Source organism: Amblyraja radiata, chromosome 3 (assembly GCF_010909765.2).
Source record: "Amblyraja radiata isolate CabotCenter1 chromosome 3, sAmbRad1.1.pri, whole genome shotgun sequence".
In the NCBI taxonomy this organism is placed as follows: domain Eukaryota; kingdom Metazoa; phylum Chordata; class Chondrichthyes; order Rajiformes; family Rajidae; genus Amblyraja; species Amblyraja radiata.
In genome coordinates, this window is record NC_045958.1 from 67,736,798 (window position 1) to 67,760,205 (window position 23,408).

Sequence of the window (23,408 nt, forward strand, 5' to 3'; positions counted from 1 at the left end):
GTATTGAAGTAGCTCATAACATAAACTGGATCGCTATCTGCAAGAAAGTTTCTGACCAGAAAATAAGGAAGATAAATATCCAAATCTGGAAGGGAAAAAGAAAATCTCATAGGATGATTAAAGCAGAATAACCCCAAAATACCAAGTAGATGCATCCACAAGAAATTTTAAATTTCAATAGAAATAAAAGGCATTAATATAAGTTATGAATCTTATAAAATGAAGGGCATCTTGCTAAAGACGATCAGCAGGAATAAAAATGCAGCCCGTTTTAATGAAGGTATCATATTCCCTGGCAATAGCTGTTAAAGCCAGTAGACTGGTATGAAGTACATGTGTTTGCAGAGTACACAGAGGCATCATTGCTTTACTGGATTGTTGTTGCTTGGAGGCGCATGGGCCTTGACCTTTGCTTGACGTCTGTAGGTAAGGTCAGACTGCCATATTTTCTACGGATTGCACTGCTATTGAGCAATTATCTCCTCCTTTAGGCTGTGACATATGTTGACCCGGTTCAGTGGAAAGGCCGCTGTTCAGCCAACCTGGATCCTGGAGTCTTTGCAATAACTCAGGCTGCAGTTCTGGTGTAAATCAAATCATTGGGGAAAAATGCCCATGGACCATGTCCGACAGGGCAATAATTGAGTTACACCTGGTGTCCACGAATGATACTGCTCGTCTTCGGATCCACATTAATAAATGGACAAACAAATTTATGGAGTAATTTAAGTAAGGACTCTTAAGAAGTTAAATGTGGAGGAGTATAAAAATCAATAAGGATTATGGGTCTGGAGGAGAGAAGAGGATGAGCACAGAGAGTTGAAAACCAAGCTAAGGTTTAAAGAACAAGGAACTGCAGATGCTGCTTTTTTTTTATTACAAAAACCCCCGACAAAGTGCGAGAGTAACCAAAAGGGTCATGCAGTATTTCTGGAGGACATGGATTCTTATTATGTAGGAAAGAACTACAGATGCTGGTTTAAATCGAAGGTAGACACAAAATGCTGGAGTAACTCAGCGGGTCAGGTTGATGGATTCATATTCTCCAGGGATACTGCCTGACCCACTGAGTTACTCCAGCATTTTGTGTCTTATTTATGTGGAATTTACGATCCTCCTTGACCTCCTCCACTAGATCAAGCAAATAAAAATCAAAGCATTGCTTAACTGGTGGCCAATAAAGGTTGGTAATTCTAAGGTGAATGTTAAAAGGCACTTGCTATGATCCAGGGCATAAAGAGTAAAGATTTGGATGACCTCATGGCTTGAAGGCAGACTGAGGTTGAAACAGGCAAGTCTAAAAGTAATAAGCATGGGCTTCAACATCACAATACTGAATAAACTCATCTCTCAACTCTGGTCGTTGGCCTGGGGCCTCGCTCAGTAACTGGTTTATGGACTTCCTGATCAGCAGACTTTAGTGGGTCAGAATTGGACATCAGATTTCCTCCACTTTTACCCTCAACTGCTCAGGGTAGTGTGCTCAACCCCTTGCTCCACTCCCTGTTCACCCATGATTGTGTGGCCAATTATACCACCAACTCAATCTTTAAGTTTGCTGATACCACAGAAACACAGGAAAGGGTTTGGAAACTTTCTACCAGGAACAACAACCTAGAACAACATTGGGAAGATGAAAGAATTGGTTGTTGTCATAAGGAGGCAAGGAGGTGAAGATCATAAGATCATAAAATGACAGGAGTAGATTTGGGCCATTCGGCCCATCAAGTCTATTCCGCCCTTCAATCATGGCTGATCTATCTCTCCCTCCTAACCCTATTCTCCTGCCTTCTCGCCCTAACCTCTGACACCCGTACGAATCAAGAATCTATCTATCTCAGCCTTAAATATATCCACTGACTTTGCCTCCACAGCTTTCAGTGGAGGCATAACTTTGTCCTCATCATGGAGCTGATATAGAGGTTCAAGTTGGTTGACAGCTTCAGGTTCCTCACATAGATGTCACCAGCAACCTTAACTGATAAATTCATACTGACGCAAGCATCAAGACTTGGTGTCTGAGAAGATTTGCCATGTCCACGGGGATTCTTTCACATTTCTACAGATGTGTTTAAGAAAGTGTTCTGATGGGATGCATCTCAGCCTGTAATGACAATTGCTCTGCTCTCGACTACCTTCTGGGGAAGATAGAGGAGCATGAAAGCTATTATGTTGAGATTTAAGAAAAAAAATTATTCACCACTGCTATCCAACTCCATTTTATAGTTACCAGGGAAAAGGACAGAGGTGGTAGCCCCAAAGATGGCTGTTTCAAGGAGGACCAACAATTATGATTTTAGTCTTTTCAATATTTAACTGGAGAAAATTTTTACTCATTTGCACCTGAATGCCAATTAAATAAACAGACAATTAAGAGACTATGGAAAGGACAATAGAATGATGAGATAAAGCTGGGGTCCACTGACATACATCTAGATGATATGGCTGAGGGTTAACATGTAAATGACGAGCTAATGATAAATTGATTGAAAGATACAGCATGGAAATAGGCTCTGGCCCCATGAGTCCATGCGGACCATTGATCACCCATTCATACTAGTACCATATTATTCCACTTTCACTCACTACACACTAGGGGCAATTGACAGAGGTCAATTAACATTCAAACTCGCATGTTTTTGTGATGTGGGAGGAAAGCCACATGGTCTGAAGAATGTGCAAACTCCACACAGACAGCACCAGAGTTCTGAATCGAACATGGATCTCTGGTGCTGTGAGGCAGCAGCTCTACGAACTGCGGCACTGTATCTCCTTATTCGTGGAGAAGAGTTTAGAGATCAAACGCATAAACAGTTTCTTCGGCCCACCGGGTCTGCGCCGACCAGTAATCTCCCCGTACACTAGCACTATCCTACACACTAGGGACAATATATAATTGACCTACAAACCTGTACGTCTTTGAAGTGTATGAGGAAACCGGAGCACCCGGAAAAATCCCACAGTCACACGGAGAACATACACACTCTGTACAGACAGCACCTATAGTCAGCATTGAACCTGGGTTTCTGGAGATCTACGGCCGCAACTACCACTGCACCACTGTGCCGCCCCTAGATCTGGGGTAATACCGAGGGCCGGGGAAGAGAAAGTGCTGCCGATTCTCTGGGTTTGACAGGAGAGATAAGAATGGAATGAGGCAAGTAGCATCTTGTCCTGCTGAATATCCCTGCAGGGGCTTTGCAGGATGGACACATCAACGAGCGGCATTGGCTCTTGCTTCAACCTGACAACATGGATTTGCATAAGTACATTTGGATGGGCATCAGTATCTGACAGAATGATGTCGGAAATTTTGCTTTGGTCGTCCCAGATATGCACAGCAAAGAGATGTGACACACTAATCTTAGATTTCAGGATGTGATGTTCACATGAGCAAAATGACAGAGCAATGACTGTATTGTAACTGACTATGATCGTCTCACACATAAAATGACAGTGGCGGCAGTAAAAGGGATTTAAAATATGTCTGTGATAGTTCTGGGTCGCAACAACAGAAGTGAGTCCTGCCTTCCGACTTGCTGTAGGAAATGGAGGGAATATTTAAAAGCAGTATAAGAATCAACCCAGTCTGAAGAAGGGTCCTGATGCCAAATGTCACATATCCATGTTCTCCACGGATGCTGCCTGCACTTTGACTTACTCCAGCACTTTGATTCTTTTGTTACAGGAATCAACTGTTTTTCTTCTAAAGAAATAATGGTTAACTAAAGGCATTATCATATCCTGTGAAATGTATGAACCCCGTGCGTGAAATTCTTGAAACACAGTTAAGTGAATTGAGTGGAAAGCCTTTTTACACTGATTGTTGAGCACAGAAGCATTCATAAAGGATGGCCCGGATTTTGCTGTTTACTCAAAATCACCACTACAGGTCCTGTCCCACTTGGGCAACATTTTCGGCGACAGCCTGAAAGAGGTTGGCGCTTCGTGGTCGGGTCGTGACGCGGGTTGACGAGTGGTGACGCATGTAGTGACCCGCGGTGTCTCCCTGCCGCCCCAGGATTTTGGAATGTTCAAAATCCTCACGCGACATCCGCGTGTCTTATCTTGTCGTGCGCCCTTTAGCACGATGACGTACGGGTGACGCGTGGTGACGCACGGTCATTGCCTATGCTAATTTAATGTGCGTCATCGGGCATCAGCATGAGTCACCATGTGTCACTGTGCGACAACGATGCGTCATGATGCGTCGTGATGTTGCCCCAGATGACGCAACCTGTCGTGCATTGCCGTATCGTGTCGTGTCGTGGGTGGACGTACACTGATGGTTGTGACGTCACAGGTGCTGTTCTATGCTGTCGTATGTCGTTTTAGTCGACATCGGGCGTCAGTCACTGATGCCCGTCGTCTCCCAAGTGGGACAGGCCCTTACACCACTACTCAGTCTGAAGAAGGGTCTCAACCCGAAACGTCATCTATTCCTTCTCTCCATAGATGCTGCCTCACCCACTGAGTTTCTCCAGCATTTTTGTCTACCTTCGATTTATCCAGCATCTGCAGTTCTTTCTTCAACAAAACTACACATATCTAACTCGGCACAATATACGAGAGCTGATTCTACATGCTTAAGTGCTGGTTATCTCTGTCAGGTTCTGCAGAGACTGCAACCATTTTGAAACCAGTTTGAAAAATCCATATTTTAAAGTAGTCCTAAATTTGACAGCTGTTATGAGGGGAAATGGTAAATCCATGCCGGTATTTAGGAATGACCCGAGGATCCAGGTGACACTCATAACCATGAAGGTAATAAGATGCGTAGTGAGTTGGGAGAACATCTTTGAAGGGCTTTCTCACGGTGCGACCTGACGCAAGACTTAACAAGAGTTTAACATCGTGGGAACCTCCTGCGATAACAGTACGGCATTCGTGGACCACCGAGGACCTCCGTGGCGCTAACGGCAGGTAGTCGTGTAACTTTGTAAGGTCGGGAGAAAATTCAAACATGTTTGAATTTCTCCAAGAGTGACTTGAGCACTTTTTGGTGAGCGTTGCAACATTGTATGAACGCAGATGCCAGTGCGATATCCGTGCGATATCCGTAATGACTCTTGCGGGTACCGTGGGAACTCCTGCGAACGGTAAACCCGGAAGCTTGACAGAGGGGACATACACATTTTCACTCATTTACATTTTTGAGTGTGCAGGACCCTGAAATGTTCAGCTATTTAAACGTGTTCTTCACCTCTTGGTAGAAAATGAAATAAGACAATCAGCACGGTAAATGTGATACAAAGTCTTTATTCCTATTTGACAATATAAGAAGACGAATTCTGTCACATATTGAGAGGAGATGCATCACACAAAACATTTGTCTGTAAAAGGGCCTCGCAAACACGAAATACAACAAATGAGGCACGCGAGGTTATTTAAAACACATTATATCCATCAACCTCCGCTACAAGCGTGAACTCAGGCATTTAAAGGGACAATGCAATGTTCTAAACGGCAGATTTTGTGGACGAACATCTTATAGGAAGCACCTTTCAGAGGACAACACTAGGAAGTCAGCTTATAACATGCAGTAGTGTTCCTGTGGTCGGCTACCCATCAATATAGCTGTCCTGCCACGGCACACTCCCCAATTGTGAATTGTAGTAAGCGCAGAGATGGTCTCTTTGCTCTTTCACACTGGATGTGCCCGAGTTACCTTTCAAACGCTGCAGTGAGACCATTTTCAACTTGTTCGCACCACTTCTCCAAGCACCTAGTGTTACTTCCCCTGTGTCACTGTCCACTATGTCACCGTCCTGGATGGATGTTGCTGATCCAGCAGCTGCACCTCTCATTCGGATCAGGTTGTGCAGAACACATGCTACATATACTATACTCTCCACATTCTTGGGCCTCTGCTCCATTGTCTTGAGCAAGCATCTAAATCTGTTTGCCAAGATGCCAAAATAATTTTCTACTACCCTCCTGGCCCTTGACAGCCTGTAATTGAAGATCCTCTGTTCCCTAGTTAGATTCCTCTGTGGATATGGCTTCATAATCCAGGGCCGTAGTGCAAAGGCTTCATCAGCAACCATCGCATATGGGATGTCCAGGCTGTCTTCTCCTGACAGAGGTTCTGGATCAGGCATGCCTGCTGTTCCACCTTCCATTTTCTTTCCAAGCCAGGTTTCTTTCCAAATCTGGCCATCACCAACACTTCCAGGTGTGCCCACATCCACATACAGGAAGTTGTAGTTATAATCAACCACCGCCATGAGTACAATTGAGTGGAATTTCTTGTAATTGAAATAATTTGAGCCACCTCCGGGTGGTTTACGGATTGCCACATGCTTGCCATCCAAAGCCCCACATGTGTGAGCAAAGTTCCACCTGTTTTCAAACCCCAGTGCAACTCTCTTCCACGCATCTGGTGTACTGGGGCATTCCATCACTTCAGCTGAATAAAATTGGATGATCGCCTCACAGGTTTCTCGGACAATACCACAGATGCTGTTGGTGGTGACAAGAAAGTTGTAAGATAGACTTTTATAAGAATCGCCTGAGGCCAAGTAGCGGAGGGTGATTGCTATGCGCAACCCTGGTTCCAGTGCCTCTCTCATTACAGTGTCAGTCTTCTTCAGCAGAGGTCCCAAATTATTCTTTAACTCATTAAAGAGCTCGGGTGAAATTCTGACAAAGTTTTTGAATGCACTTTTATCCTCTTCGCACAGCACATTAAGCAGTTGCTCATATTGTCCAAATTGAGGTCTCCGTTGAAACATGGGCTTAACCCAGTGAGACTTCCTCTTAATTCTCTTTTTAATTAATCTCACCCTTCTGCCTTCACGCAAGCGTTTTCGATGCACATGTTGCGCTAATGCATACAGCACGTCAATGAAAATAACAACCAGCCTGTACTCGAACCAACTTTGTATAGGCATGTCTGCAAATGAGCCAATTCTACGAACGGAGGATATTTATATAGTGTGTGAAAAAAAGTGACATCATTTGTGCCACGTGATTAACTACACTACAGTCCACGATGTTCATTCACGATTAACGGGAAAGATCGGGAGACGGACAAGTCACTCGCACAAATGACAGAATTGCCGAGTACCGTGGGAACTCTTTATCTACCCCCCGTTATATCGTGCGGAACTCGTGCTGGACCACGACCACTTCACTCTTGTGACATCTTGCGTCAGGTCGCACCGTGAGAACCGCCATTACTCCTCGCATTTAACAGGAAAGGAGAAAATGCCCAAACAAAACAAAGTTTAATGCAGATTAAAAACAATGCAACAAAATATTTGAGGTACTTACATTTCTTTGAATACCAGAATGGCTGGAATTTAAACTCTCTTATAAAACTAAGATAGACATAAAGTGCTGGAGTAACTCAGCGGGACAGGCAGCATCTCTGGAGAAGGGCCTCGACCCGAAACGGCACCCATTCCTTCTCTCCAGAGATGCTGCCTGTCACGCAGAGTTTCTCCAGCATTTTAAAAGATAAAATGCTGGTTTTAAACCAGCATCTGCAGTTCTTTCCTACACCTCTTATACAACTACACTGAAATAGTATTAGGTTGGATTTGTGTAGTTGATGGCTTAAGTAAAATTATTGTTATGAGTATAATAAAGGATTTCCCAACTGTCCTTCACTGATTATTTAGCTATAAGTACCCAGAGAAGGAATTCTGTATCATTATATATTTTTTAGTCAGTATTCATTTAAATGAAACCATGTTTATCTCAACGATAAGATGGCTTTGAATCTACAATACTCTACTTAAAGATAAATTTGTACATACTAAGCAATGTAAGTATTCTATGAATCTGAATACCACCCAGGCTCACGCTTCCTTACACAGCTGCCCTAATCTTTCAGAGAAAGGAAGAGGCAATACCTGACTTGACGACTTTTGAATGCTAAAAATTCCTGAAATTTCAAAGGCTTTGTAAGGAATGTAGGGCACTGCTCTCCAACATGAACTACTTCGATCGATAAAACCATGACTAGAGTTTGAGTCATGCAGTCACATGGTACAGAAACAGGCCCTTCGGCCCACCATGTCCATGTTAACCATGTTGCCTGAAAGTAAGCATGCAGGTACAGCAGGCAGTGAAGAAAGCGAATGGCATGTTGGCTTTCATAACAAGAGGAGTTGAGTACAGAAGCAAAGAGGTCCTTCTGCAATAGTACAGGGCCCTAGTGAGACCACACCTGGAGTATTGTGTGCAGTTTTGGTCTCCAAATTTGAGGAAGGACATTCTTGCTATTGAGGGAGTGCAGCATAGGTTCACAAGGTTAATTCCCGGGATGGCGGGACTTTCACATCTTGATAGAATGGAGCGGCTGGGCTTGTCTATTCTGGAATTTAGAAGGATGAGAGAGGATCTTAGTGAAACATATAAGATTATTAAAGGTTTGGACACGCTAGAGGCAGGAAACATGTTCCCAATGTTGGGGGAGTCCAGAACCAGGGGCCACAGTTTAAGAATAAGGGTTATGCCATTTAGAACGGAGATTAGGAAATACTTTTTCACACAGAGAGTTGTGAGTCTATGGAATTCTCTGCCTAAGAGGGTGGTGGAGGCCGGTTCTCTGGATGCTTTCAAGAGAGAGTTAGATAGAGCTCTTGAAGACAGCGGAGTCAAGGGATACGGGGAGAAGGCAGGAACGGGGTACTGGTTGTGGATGTTCAGCCATGATCACATTGAATGGCGGTGCTGGCTCGAAGGGCCAAATGGCCTACTCCTGCACCTATTGTCTATTGAAGTACTCACCTACATCAAGTCTGTATCTTGGTACACGTGACCATACTAATACCAATTTCCGTCACATGGCTATATCCTTCTTGGCCTTGGCTGATCACATGCTCATCCAGATAGTAAGTGTGGCCAGCATATCCCCATCCTCCACTGTCCCAGTTCAAGTCTCTGGACGTAACTTTCTTCAGATCCCCTCTAAACCTTCTACCCCTTACTGTAAATCTATACCTTCGATTTATAGGTGCCTCAGCAACAGGGAAATGTTTCCTGTTACCTACCCTATCTGCCCCTCATAATTTTAACATCTTAATACCCCTATAGCTCCAAGGAAAACAAAGCTATCAAATCGTCCTTCATAACTGAAAAGCTCCACCCCATGCAGCATCCTAGTGAATCTCCTCTGCTGGAGGTTGAGGGGATCCTTGGTGAGGGTTTTCAAAATCCTGAAGGACCCAGACAGGGTAGATAATAAGAAACCTTCCCCTATGGCAATGTTGTCTAAGAGCAGAGGGTATACAGTTATGAATTGCCCAGATGTATAAGGCTGCTATCCACGATCAGGTAAATGGGATTAGTATGGATGGGTATCCACTCGTTGACATCCATTTGGTTGGCTGAAGGCGATATGAGTCTAACTCCTATGTTAAAAATACCAACTGGAGACAGTTTTAAAATAGTTTTTTTTTTTAAATGTACGGCAGCTGCTGTAATATCTAAAGCACAAAGACAACTGCTGGTAAATGACAACCAATCCATTGTCACGGAAACAACTGCAAGTTAACAGAGGCAAGTTCTGAGGAATGGTCATCTGAAAGTTTTGCCTTACTCGCCTCTACACTGCTGCTGCCCGCTGCGGAGTGCGCTTCCAGCATTTTGGTCACCCCTTCAGGCATGCATCAATGTGGTTCTCCCCTGTTGTGACAGTACGAGTGAACCCAAGTCTCACTTTAGACCAGTCCACCGCTTGCAATCGCCTCCCTGCCCAATCTTCCCATATCCTGAGTGGACCCTCTGCAGGGAACACCCTCAAAGACTCTGGTCCGATCAGCGAGGCAGGGCCTTCAGATCGTGAATCACACAGAGACATGGTCAGCCAGCTGATGAGGCCATGCCACCAGGCTCACACAGATGTCTAAGCTGTCACATTGCTCGAACATTATGAATGCCTCTGACGTTCAAACCAAATGAATAATAAAACATATTATTAACTTTGTAAAAGATGTTTTTACAACAGTCAAAGTGCATAAAGCGCTAAATGATTCAGGAAAGGTATTTGACTTATCCCAATCAATTGAAAACAAAGTAAGTAAGAGTTATCTCCTTCCCTTGCAGCTGTGGCTGCCCAGTTGAAATTAATGCAGCATAATCTGCTGTGGATTAAATGGGTAGATAACACTGCCCCAACTACTGGGAAACGGCATGAAGTGTGTAAGCAACTGCTGGTCTCTGTGTAGACGTCTGTGTAAGTTCCCTGGTCTTGGCAGCAGAGATTCATTGTGCAGGTGTTTGGGACTTGCACCTTCATGGAGTCCTGCGTCTCCCCACAGTTATGAGGCTAATGCAAGCTGCTCCACACAAAACTGCCAGATCTTTGTGGGTCCATGAAACTTCACATGCATGATGCATGATGCTAAGATACCAAACCATGTACAGTGCATGATCATGGAATAAAAAGGAAGCAATACAATTCTTAAATAGTATATTCAGCAGAGAACCAACCCACACAGCAGGTCAGGCAGCATCTCACATCACACTGAATCAGTCCGACGAAGGGTCACAACCTGAAACTTCACCTATCCACATTCTCCAGAGATGCTGCCTGACCCACTGTGTCACACCAGAACTTTGCATCATTATGAGTTTCAGCTATCTCACACAACTTTTCAACAGCAGTTTCCTAATCTTCTTATTTTCTCACAAGTGGTTCTCTTCCATTTTATTACCTCAAATCAGTGTATTTCTTGTTTCTGATTCGAGTCTAGAAACTAATTAGATTTAGCTTGCCACAACTAAGATGTTCTCCTGTATTAACATCCTCCATTTGATTTGATTCTTAGTTGATTAATCTTTACAAAATCTACCAGTGATTCTTTTTGGATTTATATTCTCTATACTTTGTTTCCAATTCTATACTTTATTTGACTGTTAACTAATGCCTTTGGTTCATCCATTTTTTTAAAGAAAAAAATCATACGATGTACAGATTAAATAATTTTAGTTTATTCCTCGACTCTTTTGTTTTTAATTATGTTTACTTTCGCAATGATTTTGTCTGTTATCTTGCCATTTAATATTATCACTAATCCCTTCTTTAGATAGTACTTCATTCACCTCACCTGATCTTTTTGCAATCCGGGGCATCATTTTGACCAGGAATCTAGGACCAAGCCAGTTTAGGAACTCTTTCTATGCCGTCTTTCTCACTCCTTTTGATTTTCATTGGGTCACAGAACAGAATTTATATCACACAGTACTGAGCAAACCCTTCAGCCGACAATGTCCATGCTTACCACTGAGTGCCTATCTACACTAACCCCATTTATCAGGCTTGGCGATATACAATGCTCATCGAGATATCTCTTGAATATTTTGAGAGTACCTGCCTCCACCATCCCCTCATGAAGTGCATCCCAGATTCCAACCATTCTTTGGGGAGAGCAGGGAGATCTTATCCAGTCTCTCCCCATTGCCTCAACACAATACAATGCAATACAATACCGTTTATTGTCATTTGTACCTCAAATGAAGTTCAAACGAAATTTGGTTTCTGCAGTCATGCAAGAAAAGAACCAAGACACACACCAACACAATTTACAAACATCCATCACAGTGAATCTCCTCCTCACTGTGATGAAAGGCAAAGTCTTGTCTCTCCCCTGCTCTCCATTCTTCTCCTGATGTCAAAGTCAAAGTCAAAGCCCCCGGCGGGCGAAGGTAAGTCCCACGGCCATTAAGGCCGCGCCGGGTGATGCAAGGCCTCGCTCCGGGTCTTGACGTTGGAGCCCCCGGCAAGCACTAGCAAGTCCCGCGGCAGTTAAAGCTGCGCCGGGCTATGTAAGGCTCCGCTCCAGGTCATTTTCAACCCCGCAACTTGGGCGGGAGAAGTTGCCGTAGCGGGAGCTCCGAAAAGCGGTCTCCCACCAGGGACCTGCAAGCTCCCGATGTCACCATCCACTGGATCTGCGGCTGGAGCCTCCGAGCTCCGGAGTCGGGTCTCAGCCGCGCGCCACCACAGCTCCTCCCGTTCCGAACTCGGCCAGCTCCACAATGGTAAGTCTGCAGGCTCCGTGACTGGAGCCCCAGGTCTTTCCGATCGGAGGCCGCTCCAAGGCGCTAGGCCCCAATGACAACGGAGACCCAACAGAGAAAAGGTCGGGTCTCTGGTGCAGGGAAGAGATTTAAAAGTTACCCCCACCTCCCCCCCCCCTCTGCCCCCACACATGCACAGCTAAAAACAATATAAAAACCACTACAAACTACACTCAATGGGACAACATTTTTAAAAAAAAGACAGACGGACTGCAGGGGCCGCTGCAACGTCGGTCGCGCAACCTATTATTCGCCACACGCCACCCTAGACAATGACCTGGTGAATTGTTTACTCTGCACCCTCTCTCTTTCCTAATCCATTTGTACTTTAATCAATTTGAAGATAGTTTCCGGAATAATCTTCAGTGAAATCATTACAAAACTGACGCTTCCAAGAAGGTAATGCACAAGAACCAAGTTAAATCCTTCTCGGAAGTCCTAATTGCCCTAATGTGCTAAATATAAATTGATGGATAGAAATTATAGCCGGTAGTATTAATCAGTTTAAAATGTGGATTATTATTGCACTAGGAAAGAAGACAATAGAATACGGTGCAAGAATTTTCTCAATAACATTGCCACTTCTCATTTCTATCCTAAGATATGTGTGACGAACAAGCTTATGAATCTAAAACTTTAAACCGTTCACAATAGCAACTATTTGTGTTGACTCGGAAATTTATTTACAGTGGAGACAAAGAAACTCACTTTGAAAGGAATGGCGGTGTTGTAGTTTTCAGGAATTTCCCACGTTAATAAAACTGACGTCTTCATTACAGCTTTTACATGAAAATTTTTTGCAAACACTGCTGAAAAGGTAAGAAGAGTGATAGTTTAGATGGGACCGCTCAAACTTTGTTTGTGGATTGCAGCAGTACTCTTGTTTGTATGAATCACCTCTACAAAACTGAATATTGCATGACCTGTCATTATCTCGAATCTCTCCAAATCTTATTGACTAAAACTTACCTTTATAAGCCATACAGGTTTAAGCAGTCTTAACGGAATGCATCTATGAGCACAGAAGTCCCAAAGGATATTAAGACTCAAGAACATTACCTTTCAAGTTGGTGGAAAGAAGTGAGATACAATGCATAATCTTGGTGACCCAGCTCATTAATATCGTCACCCACCTGCACCAAGGAGCATACAAATAGACAAATCCTACCTGGATCTAGTGGCAGTGTCCGGAATTGAACACTAGGACTATATGGACCAGGACCTTTACTTGTATGAGCTCGCACTTTGATATCATAAGTTGTGTCAGGTTTAAGGTTGGTGAGCTTCAATGTTGTCTCAGGAGAAGCCACAGAGATCTCTATAGGATTGTTTGGGATGTTGATATCTCTGTACAGCAAGATGTACTCAGTGATTAAACCATTCCGCTCTGCCAACACAGGAGGCTGCCATTTCAGCTCAATACTTGTGGCCGAGGAGCTAATGGCATGCGTGTTCTGGGGAAATCCACTCGGTCGGTCTTCTGGGATTGTGATTTCTTTCACTATCTCTTCCCCGAAACCAACTTTATTTTTTGCAGAGAGCTTGAAGAGATAGGAGGTGCCCTTGTGGATGTCGGTCGCCGTGTAATGGTCATCTCTCTCAGTGAATTCCAACGTCGTGAGTAGTTCAGAGTCTTTGCGCCCAAATTTTAAACGATAACCCACAACTGGTCCGAAGGTTTCCACGGGACGGTGCCACTGAATGAGAGCTGTGTTCATCTGCGTGTGACTAACCAATAGCCTAGGTCTTCCAGGAACTGTAACAACAATTAAGATTAAATTACTATTCTCTCATTTCCTAAGGTTTGTATCCAAGAAAGAAACTTAAATCATTCATTTGTCAAATCAAATTTCAGTTGTATATATCATTCAAATAGCTGCATTGATCAAGAATCCCTTTTGTCTTGGATTTTCTTTGTATGATATCTCAGGATTCTAGTTCTGGTAAAAAAAATGAATAGCTGCCTTTAACATGAGAACTATCGAAAATATGTTGCAAATATGCCAGGTTTTATGAGGCATATTGCTATATGAACTCAACGGGGCAGGCAGCATCTGTGGAGGGAAGTGGAGAGATCTTTGGGGTTGGTCCGTTCTTCAGATTGAACTTCAGACCAGATCCAAAACATCATCTCTCCAGTTCCATCTGCAGATGATGCCTGACCCCACCAGAGATCCTCCAAAATCTCAAACCTTTGTTCAAGATTCCTGCATCTGTGGTTTCCTCTGTCTCCATTTTACAAGGCTGGCTCAGTAAACATTGACAAACTAGTAACCATTACCAAGTCAGGAACATTAAACAGTACAGCAGAGGAACAACGCCTGAGCCCAAGATGTCTGTATCGACCATGATGCAATCCAAACTAATCTCATCTGCCTGCATAAGGTCCATATCCCTCCCTTCCCTGCTTGTTCATGTTTAAATGTAGTTTAAATATTGTAATTGTGACTGCTTCTACCACTCCCTTTAGCCGTGCATTCTAGGCACCCTTTACCCCTCTGTGTAAAGGAAACTTGCTTCATAAATGCCCTTTAAACTTTTACCACAAAACAGTTATCAGAACAGCAGTCGCTATTCATCAACCTACACTGCCAACTTTAATTACCGACTATGTCATAATAGTTAATATGACCAGCTTCACCTGTTACAGAACGCAGAAGAGTACAGCACAGGAATAGGCCCGTCAGCCCACAATGTCTGTGCTAAATGTAACACAAGATAAACCAGCCTGCACAAAATACACACCCCTCCATTTCCAGCACATCCATGTGCCTATCTGAAATCCTTTAAAACGTCACTGTGGTATTTCCTTTTACCACCACCCCTGGGAGCGTATTCCTGACGCCCACCGCTCTCTGTGGAAAAAACTTGTCCAGCACATCTAATTTAAACTTTTCCCTTCTCACCTTAAACCTATGCCCTTTAGTTTTTCATTCCACTCTGGCAAAAAGGTTCTGAATGTCTACCCTATCTATAATTCTCATAATTTTACAAACCTCAATCAGGTCTCCCCTTAACCTCTGGGGTTCTGGAGAAAACAATCCAAGTTTGTACAATCTCTCCTTGTAGCTAGTATCCTTTAATTGAGTCAGCATTCTGGTAAATTCCTTCTGCACCCGCTCCAAAGCCTTCACCATTTCTGAAATGGGGTGATCAGAAGTGCAAGCAGTATCATGGGTCAATAATCAATTTAATGCTTGGAAGTTAAGTGTTACCATTAAGTGACGTTTTCTGATTTGAGGTGTTAGTGCAGTCATTTGGTAATGTTGAAGACTTAATTATTTCAGGTCTGCCAGGTGAGCTACTAAAAATTGTTTTAATGATCTTACTAATTTAGTCTAACATAATCATAGTTTCTTGCCTCTCGTGTTGCTTACCAGCTTCTAAATCATGCACCAACTACAGAGAATGGAAATCACAAGGGATCTTCCAAGGCAGGGATCTGAATAGTGAGCCAAATACAAACTGCTGAAGGAACTCAGTGGGTCAGGCATGTACGGATGTGGACAGATAGTGCTTTGTGTCAGGATCCTCCTTCAATCAGATATTAATTAATGGGAATCACAATAAAACAAAGTGATTCTTTTTTCCATATGTGCCATCCATCTGCAATTTTTAAATGCCAAATAAAGGTATCAGTCGAGGTTTAAAAAGCATTGCATATTTGCTTGAGCAATTTCTTCAAAAAGTATACCAATTAATATCTTCTCAGTTTTGGCTTCCCTTGTACTAAAAATAATTTTGGTTATAAAGCAAAAGCTTTTTTTCACGTTCCCTGAAAGAATTGGGACAAAGATCTTCAAATAAATTGGAAGGGTTGACAGATAGGAAATAATTTACTATTGACGCATTCCCATATTAGAGTTAGAAATAAAGCATAGTTGTTAATAGATCCAATAAGCAATTGATGAATCACATCTCAGAGGCTAGCTAGAATGCGCAATTGCTGCCATACAGAATGGCTGTGGCAAGCAGGGGCTATGCACTTGATTAGCAGCCAGGCAAGTATATGGGAAAGCGAGGGAGTGACAGAGATGCCGCCAGGTTTGAATGGATTAGGGTGGAGGTAACCTATACGGAGCACAAACATCAGCATCAACCATGGGGCTCAATGATTCGTTCCTGTGCAGTCATTACAGCTGGCTGTAATGTTTAATTTTCGATGTAAGATAATTGGATTGGAAGTTTACATCAGCTTATTGCTCAGCTAGAAGAAGTAAACCAAATCCATGTTCTTTGCTAATGAAAGGGCTGGTGAGCAAAATGCAGTTGGTTATTTAAAAGCTCAGTGTATGGATGGCAAATTGGCTACTTCTCCAGTGGAGCTGTGCCAACAGACACTCTCTTCCTCTCACAGAAGCACCTTATTGGCTAAGACAGCACAACAATTACAGGACATTTCACAGCGAGAGGCTGATCTCTGAATTATTTTGTCTATTCATCGCTGAATGAAGTCCATTCGAGCATGTGAACTATTATGCAGCTGGTTGCTATGATTTCTCCAACACCATGTAGCCATATACTTTCCTGCAAGTTAATTCACAAGACCAGGGGTGTCCAAACTATGGCCAGCGGGCCACATCCGTCCCGCCACGAGTTTTTATCCGGCGCGCAGCAAGCTCAGCGCAGGACAGAGCTTGTGTCCGTTAGGCATCGAGTCGATACGAGTCGGGGAGCATGGCGGCCCGGAGCTGCTCTTAGTGTTGTTACTGGGTAGGTCCCTTGAATTGTCAGAGCCGAGACATCATAGGGCCGTCGTGAAGAAGGGTGCAATGGGGGGGGGGGGGGTGTTCGGCGATGGCCAGAATTGGTCAGCAGTGCGTTATAACATGCAATTGTACCTACATGCCCTCCCTCTCTCTCCCCTCTGTTTGCCCTCTCGCTCTCTGTCCTCTCTCCTCTCTCACTCTGCCCTCTCTCCCTTCTCTGCCCCCTCTCCCTTCTCTGCCCCCTGCCCTCCCTCCCATCTCTGCCCTCTCTCTCTCTGCCCTATCTCCCCTCTCTCTCTCTGCCCTCTCTCCCTCCTCTCCGTTCTCTCCCCTCTCTGCCCACTCTCTCTCCCCACTCTGCCCTCAATCTCTGCCACTCTCTCTCTGCCCTCTCTCTCTCTCCCTGCTCTGACCTCACTCTCTGCCCTCTCTCTCTCCCCTCTCTGCCTTCTCACTCTCTCTCTCTCTCTCTCTGCCCCTCTCTGCCTCTGCCTCTTGCTGCCGCTCTCTGCCTCTCCCTCTCTGCCTCTCCCTCTCTGCCTCTCTCTCTCTGCCTCGCTCTCTCTCTACCTCGCTCTCTCTCTGCCTCTCTCTCTCTGCCTCTCTCTCTCTCTCTCTCTGCCTCTCTCTTTTTATTCTCCAAAAACTTTATTCACACCAATCGCATGATACATCACATCAAAACACAATCAGAAAGTTACAATGTATCAAGTAATCATTATAGTACAATAATGCATTCAATATTTACAATACTCTCAACCTCACACGATGACCAGCGCCTATGGAAGGCCTCCAGAGTCCCCGTGGACACCGCGTGTTCCCTCTCCAGGGACACGCGCGCACAGACGTAGGCCCGAAGGAGGGGCAGGCAGCCGACTCTAGCATGACCATCGACCGTCCGCTGCCTGGACCCACGAATGGCCAACTTGGCCAGGCTCAGGAGCAAACCGACAGGAAGGCCCCCCCCCCCCCCCCCGCCCCGAAGGCATGGAGGTGCAGAATGTGCAGGAGCATTCTGTACAGTATGCGTCTCTTCGCATCACGAAATGCCATGCTGGGCAACTCGGAAAGGCGGCTCATGTTGTGTGGAGCCGGTGCCCGAGAAATATCCCGGATCCTAGGCCCGATGAGCACATCCGACGGAGCGGGGGTAAGCTTAGTGAGAACCATTCTAAGCACACGCCACTCCTCGACACCCGCCATGACAGGGTGAGGACCAGCCACTCCCGCAGCCACAACACCCCCCTCCCCTCGTGCAGCAACATGCTGGCTGAAAACAACCAAATTCCTCACTCTTAGCACATCACGATAGAAACTAGGCAAACCCTGTAAGGCAGGTCGACTGAAGCCCGCCACCGGGAGCTGCGAAACCCCCCTTAGGCAACGACCCCGACGGAAAAATACGTGGCCAGAGCGTGCCATCTGGGGGGGGGGGGGGGGGGGGTTCTCTATATACATATACCTCCGCAAAGTCCTGAGACGTAGAGCCGCCACCTGGGTACGCACGCATACAAAGGACTGGCAGCCCTCCTCTAACGGGAGACTCTGGACTGCTGCGGAAACCCAGTGCTTCCTATTTCCCCAAAAGAAATCCACCCGCTTCTGCTGTAAAGCATTTACAAAAATAGAGGGCGGGACAAGAGAAGCCAGCCGGTACCATAACATTGAGGCCACCAGCTGGTTTATGGCCACCTTGAAAGGAAAGAACTCCAAGCAGGCCTGACCAGCGTCCCAGCCGGGCAACCACTTTCATCTCCAACTCCTGCCAGTTCACCGGCTGAGCATCCTCAGTGGGATTCAGGTACACCACCAGAGAGAGGAGGTGCGTGGTGTTCCACGCATACAATGTCATCTCCTCCGGCAGGGGGTCTGCCTGCCACTGACCCACTAAAAGTCCAGAACACTTACTCCAGTTAATCCTGGCAGAGGAGTCAGCCGACAAAATCTTCTGGCAGTCACGCATCCTCCGCAGGTCACCAGGGTCAGTGAACATAAGGAGTACATCATCGGTATAAGCCAAAAGAACCACCTCCACCCCCAGGCCATGTAGGGCCAGGCCTGTCAACCTCCTCCGAAGAAGACACAGGAACGGCTCCACACAGACCGAGTACAACTGACCAGACATGGGGCGCTCTTGACGGACACCCCTCCCAAAATGAAAGGGAGCCAACAGCACACCATTAACCTTCACAAGACACTCCACTGCAGCATACAAAAGCCGGACCCAGGCCACAAAATGCGGTCCAAATCCGAAGGCTTGCCACATCCCGAAGAGGTATTCATGCTCTACCCTATCAAAGGCCTCTCTGCCTCTCTCTCTCTGCCTCTCTCTCTCTCTCTCTCTGGCTCTCTCTCTCTCTCTGCTTCTTTCTCTCACTTTCTCCCCCTCTCTGTCGCCCCCCCTCTCTCACTCCCCCTCTCTCGTCAATCTCTTCCCCGTTCAGGAACCTGACTTTTTCCCTGTCGGGTCTCCGGTGTTGTTGGCCCTAATATCGTGGAGCCGGTGGCGGCCTCCGGCCGGGACATACCTGCGGCCACCAGTCGCGGAGCCTGTGGACTCGCCATTGCGGAGGCTCCGGCCGCAGGCCCGGTGGACAGGAATATATCGGGAGCTCGCAGGTCCCTGGTGGGAGACCGCTTCCCGGAGCTCCCGCAACGGCAACTTCTCCCGCTGGAATTGCGGGGTTTAAAGGACTCGGAGCCGGGCCTAACATCGCCCGGCGTGGCTTAAACGGCCGTGGGACCTACCATCACCCACCGGGGGCTTTAACATCGGGAGCCCCAGTTCGCCTCGACGCTGCAGTTGGACTGCTGGACCGCGGGAGAAGAACAAAGGGAAGAGATAAGACATTGCCTTCCATCACAGTGAGGAGGTGTTGGAGATCCACTGTGATGGATGTTTATGTAAACTGTGTTGAGTGTGGGTCTTGGGTTTTCTTTGTAATGTAAGACTGTAGAAAATGCATTTTCATTGAAACCAAGCTGTTTGAATGACAATAAAATACATTCTACTCTATTCTATTCTACTATGCTGGAATCTTACAGCTCCCCAGCCTCTCCCTACATCCGCCCTATTTTGTTCAGCTAGGTTCGTCATCCTGACAAAGCCAGAAAGAGACACACAAGGAGCTCTCTAATTTATTTGACAACCCCCCTCCGCCCCCCACCTTTCTGAGCCAGGTGCCCAAAAATCAGGAGCATTTGAAGTTAAATATAGTATTATCTCACATAGTATTATATAGGTTTTAATATTTGGTGTGACATTCTAAAACGTGAGTAGAAACAGCAATCACCTTTCATTAAACAAATATGTGGTGCACAGATACATCCAGGCTGCAAAACTTTTCAGTGTCCCGTGAAACATCTTGAGAATCTATTGGGAGCCAGCGCTGCATGTAATAATTTCCACTGCAAACATCTGTGGCCAGACTCCTGTACACAACTTGCTGCACACAGGGAGGATGGCACTGGGGCCCACTGACTGCTGAGATCAAGTTCCAATATCTGCTGCAGGTGACCATCCAACAAGAAATCTACACTGCTGTGCTGCTGCTGGATTTCTTGAGGAGTCTCCTCCTATTCTTGCTGCCAGTGAGCTTGATTTACGGCTAACTGGAGTGCCTTACCCTCTCCCATGTGGGGTCAGAGACATGGCACTTATGCTCCTGCTCACCTGATCTGTCAGGTTTAGGTTTTTGTCTTAGGTTTCAGTTTCTGTCTTAGGTTTTTGTCTTGCACCTCACTGCTCCCCACAGCTCTGCTTTGAAAGCTGCAAATCCTTCACTCTTGATTCAGAAATAAAGAACTGCAGATGCCGGTTTTCCAAGGGAAGACACAAATTGTTGGATTAATTCAGCGGCCAGGCAGCATTCCCGGAGAACATGGATGCGTGATGTTTTGGGTCAGTACCCTCCTTAAGTCTGAAGAAGGGTCCTGACCCAAAATGCCACCTATCCATGTCCTCCAAGGATGGTGCCTGACCGCTGAGTTACTCCAACATCTTGTGTCTGACGCTCCACTCTCCCCTAGTTGTGAGGAAGGGCAGTTGGCCAGAAAGGGCAGCCAGCGAGATGCACAGTGTCTCTTGCCCAGAGTAGGTGAATCGAGGACCAGAGGACATAGGTTTAAGGTGAAGGGGAAAAGTTTCAATAGAAATCTGAGGGGTAACCTTTTCATACACTGGGTGGTGGATGTATGGAACAAGCTGCCAGAGGAGGTAGTTGAGGCAGGGACTATCCCAACATTTAAGAAACAATTAAACAGGTACTTGAATGGGACAGGTTTGGAGAGATATGGACCAAACGTGCGCAGATGGGAATAGTGTAGCTGGGACATGTTGGCCGGTGTGGGCAAGTTGGGTTGAAGGACCTGTTTTCACACTGCATTACTCCATGACTATAAACATTGTCTGGAGTCTCTTTCCACATGCTCTGTTATTTTTTCCAGCCCTTCTGTTTTTGTTTCAGGTTCTAGTGCCCGCAGCTTTGTTTTCCGTGGCCCAGTCCTACTGGAACAAGTACATGCATGAATCTGCAGTTAATTAGTTTGTGAATGAGTACACGGCTGGCAGTTTTGCCCAGTTGTATCCAATTATCACAAACCACAATGCATTGCTATATCTTGCATTGACTGGCACCACATTTTCCAAGATATACATATTCCCCACCTCCCCTACTCCTTTTTAATTTCCTAGCCTTCAATATATCATTCATCCAGCCAAAGGAATGGTTTAAAATAATTGCTGTTGCTAAATGCCAATTGAATTATTGGGAGGAATTTTTACCTTCACTTAATTGTGTAAAGTAGGCAATGACATATCAGTCTCACCTCACATATCTCAACAAAATGGATTTAATTGAAGTTAATGGAAATTAAAATGGGGGCTTGATGTAAATTAGGCCGTCAATTAACGATCACTCATTTTACATTGTCACAGTAAAATGGTATTTCCCACTGCTTCTGTGTAAAGGGTGTTCAAACTGATATCTTGTTGATGTTCATTGGCTCTGATTATGGTGACAGTGAGATAGCTTATGAAGAATACATACAATAGATGACATACAATGGTGATTTCACCCAGGAAAAGGGCTACTACTTATGCTGTTATCTAAAGGGATGCAGTTCATTTAATAATGGATAGCTTATTTATCTCAGAAAAAGGGTGGTTAAGCCCTGAACATCACAGAAAAATCTTCCCATCCACACTTATCTCAATATTCATCAGTTCTGTTCTTCATTCACCTCAGTTTGGTGACAGCATGGGGTCAGACATACACCCTACTTTAATTTTCCTTTTTGAACGACAGCAAATGTCATTTGAATCATCAGCAGTGCTGGAGAAAATAAAATGAGCACCACGACGCCTCTTTTACCCCAACAGAGATAAACTACTGAAACGACAAGGCAACAAACAATGGCAGAAGATGCAAATGAATTCTTGGCACTGAATGACTTGAGTACATAGAGTGAAATCAGGAAGTTAGTGGAAGCCTACTTAAATCAGTAGCCGGCAGAGCTCATAAACAAGGACACTTGTTGTGAAATTCTGCATGACTCAGATTTTTGATTGACAAATACAAGCCTTCAGCTCTCTGAAACTTAACCTTCAGAGAGCTGCAAGAAATTAAAAATTGTGAGATTTCTGTGGATCTATTCTTGCCTCTGTCATCTGCCCAAAATATCATCATGTCTGGAACATGGACTGTATGTTGTTTTATTCCCTCAAACAGGAAAACATAGTGTGGGGGGAGGGAGGGGTACGAACTAACCAACTAATTCCCCCAGCCTTTGAGTATTTGTGCTGTTTAGGATAACGGATCAAATCCCGGCAACCCAATAATATGTTCCTGGAGATCACGCTCACCTGCACCAGTAGTTGCCACCAGCTTGGCACGACTGCGAGCTCCATCACCTTTTGTTGTATAAGCTGTCACGGTGACCGAGTAGGTAGTTTCAGGCAAAAGCCCTGAAATAATCATCTCCTGCACACAAAGAAAGTGGAAAAATAAATAAACATGGCAATTAGTATGACTTTAAACATGAAGCCATCAGTCAACATTTCAGGTCTCTCAATCATGATGGAACACAGCAAATTGTAAGATGCTGAATTTAATCTAATTGTATTGATGTTAAATATATATTAACCTTTTGAGTAGCAGATGTTGTCAATAATTAAAACGCACTGCCTCTTTTTCAACCACTTAATCTTCTGGGTATTTCAAATGTTCAGTGAGTAAATATACATTTGGTATAAGAGCTGTTGCTCAGGGTAAAAGTGAGGCCATTGTGTGGTTGTGAAATCAGTTATCTTCCCTTGTTTTGTTCTTTAAAGGAATGTGTGATTATGAATTGAATTTATTGCTTTCCCTACTTGTCTCCTGCGAAAGTCGTAGAGGAGCTTGAATTTGCCTTCAATGCCTGAGTGTTATCCAGAGGGGAACTCCCAGTTTGACTGACGGCTTTAGAGGGTCCCGGGAACGATGTTAGAGTGGATCTGCATCAGAATCAGTCGGAAAGGCTCTGGGTGAGAGTTGGTCGGGGAAAGTCAAGGCTTTGATGGGACACAAAACTGTCATTTGGAATTCGGGCAGGAGTCATTGGGAATGGATCTGGGAAGAACTAGTTGGGGGGTGGGGGAAGGGAGGTGGAGGGTGGAGCTGGAATTGA

General features: G+C 45.0%; 1 protein-coding gene across 27 annotated transcripts in view; it reads right to left on the reverse strand.

Annotated features, from left to right (window-relative positions):
• The window catches only part of ptprd (protein tyrosine phosphatase receptor type D), a 578,649-nt gene that overhangs the window by 131,348 nt on the left and 423,893 nt on the right, over positions 1–23,408 (reverse strand). For 16 of the 27 annotated variants that reach the window (XM_033017999.1, XM_033017977.1, XM_033017979.1 and 13 more), the window contains 3 exons: positions 22,606–22,723; positions 13,202–13,789; positions 12,742–12,842 (listed from right to left, as the gene is read on the reverse strand). In XM_033017999.1, coding sequence (XP_032873890.1) covers positions 12,742–12,842; positions 13,202–13,789; positions 22,606–22,723 — 807 coding nt within the window. The remainder of the gene's footprint in view (positions 1–12,741; positions 12,843–13,201; positions 13,790–22,605; positions 22,724–23,408) is intronic. The other 11 variants (XM_033017983.1, XM_033017971.1, XM_033017981.1 and 8 more) reach the window with 2 other exon arrangements.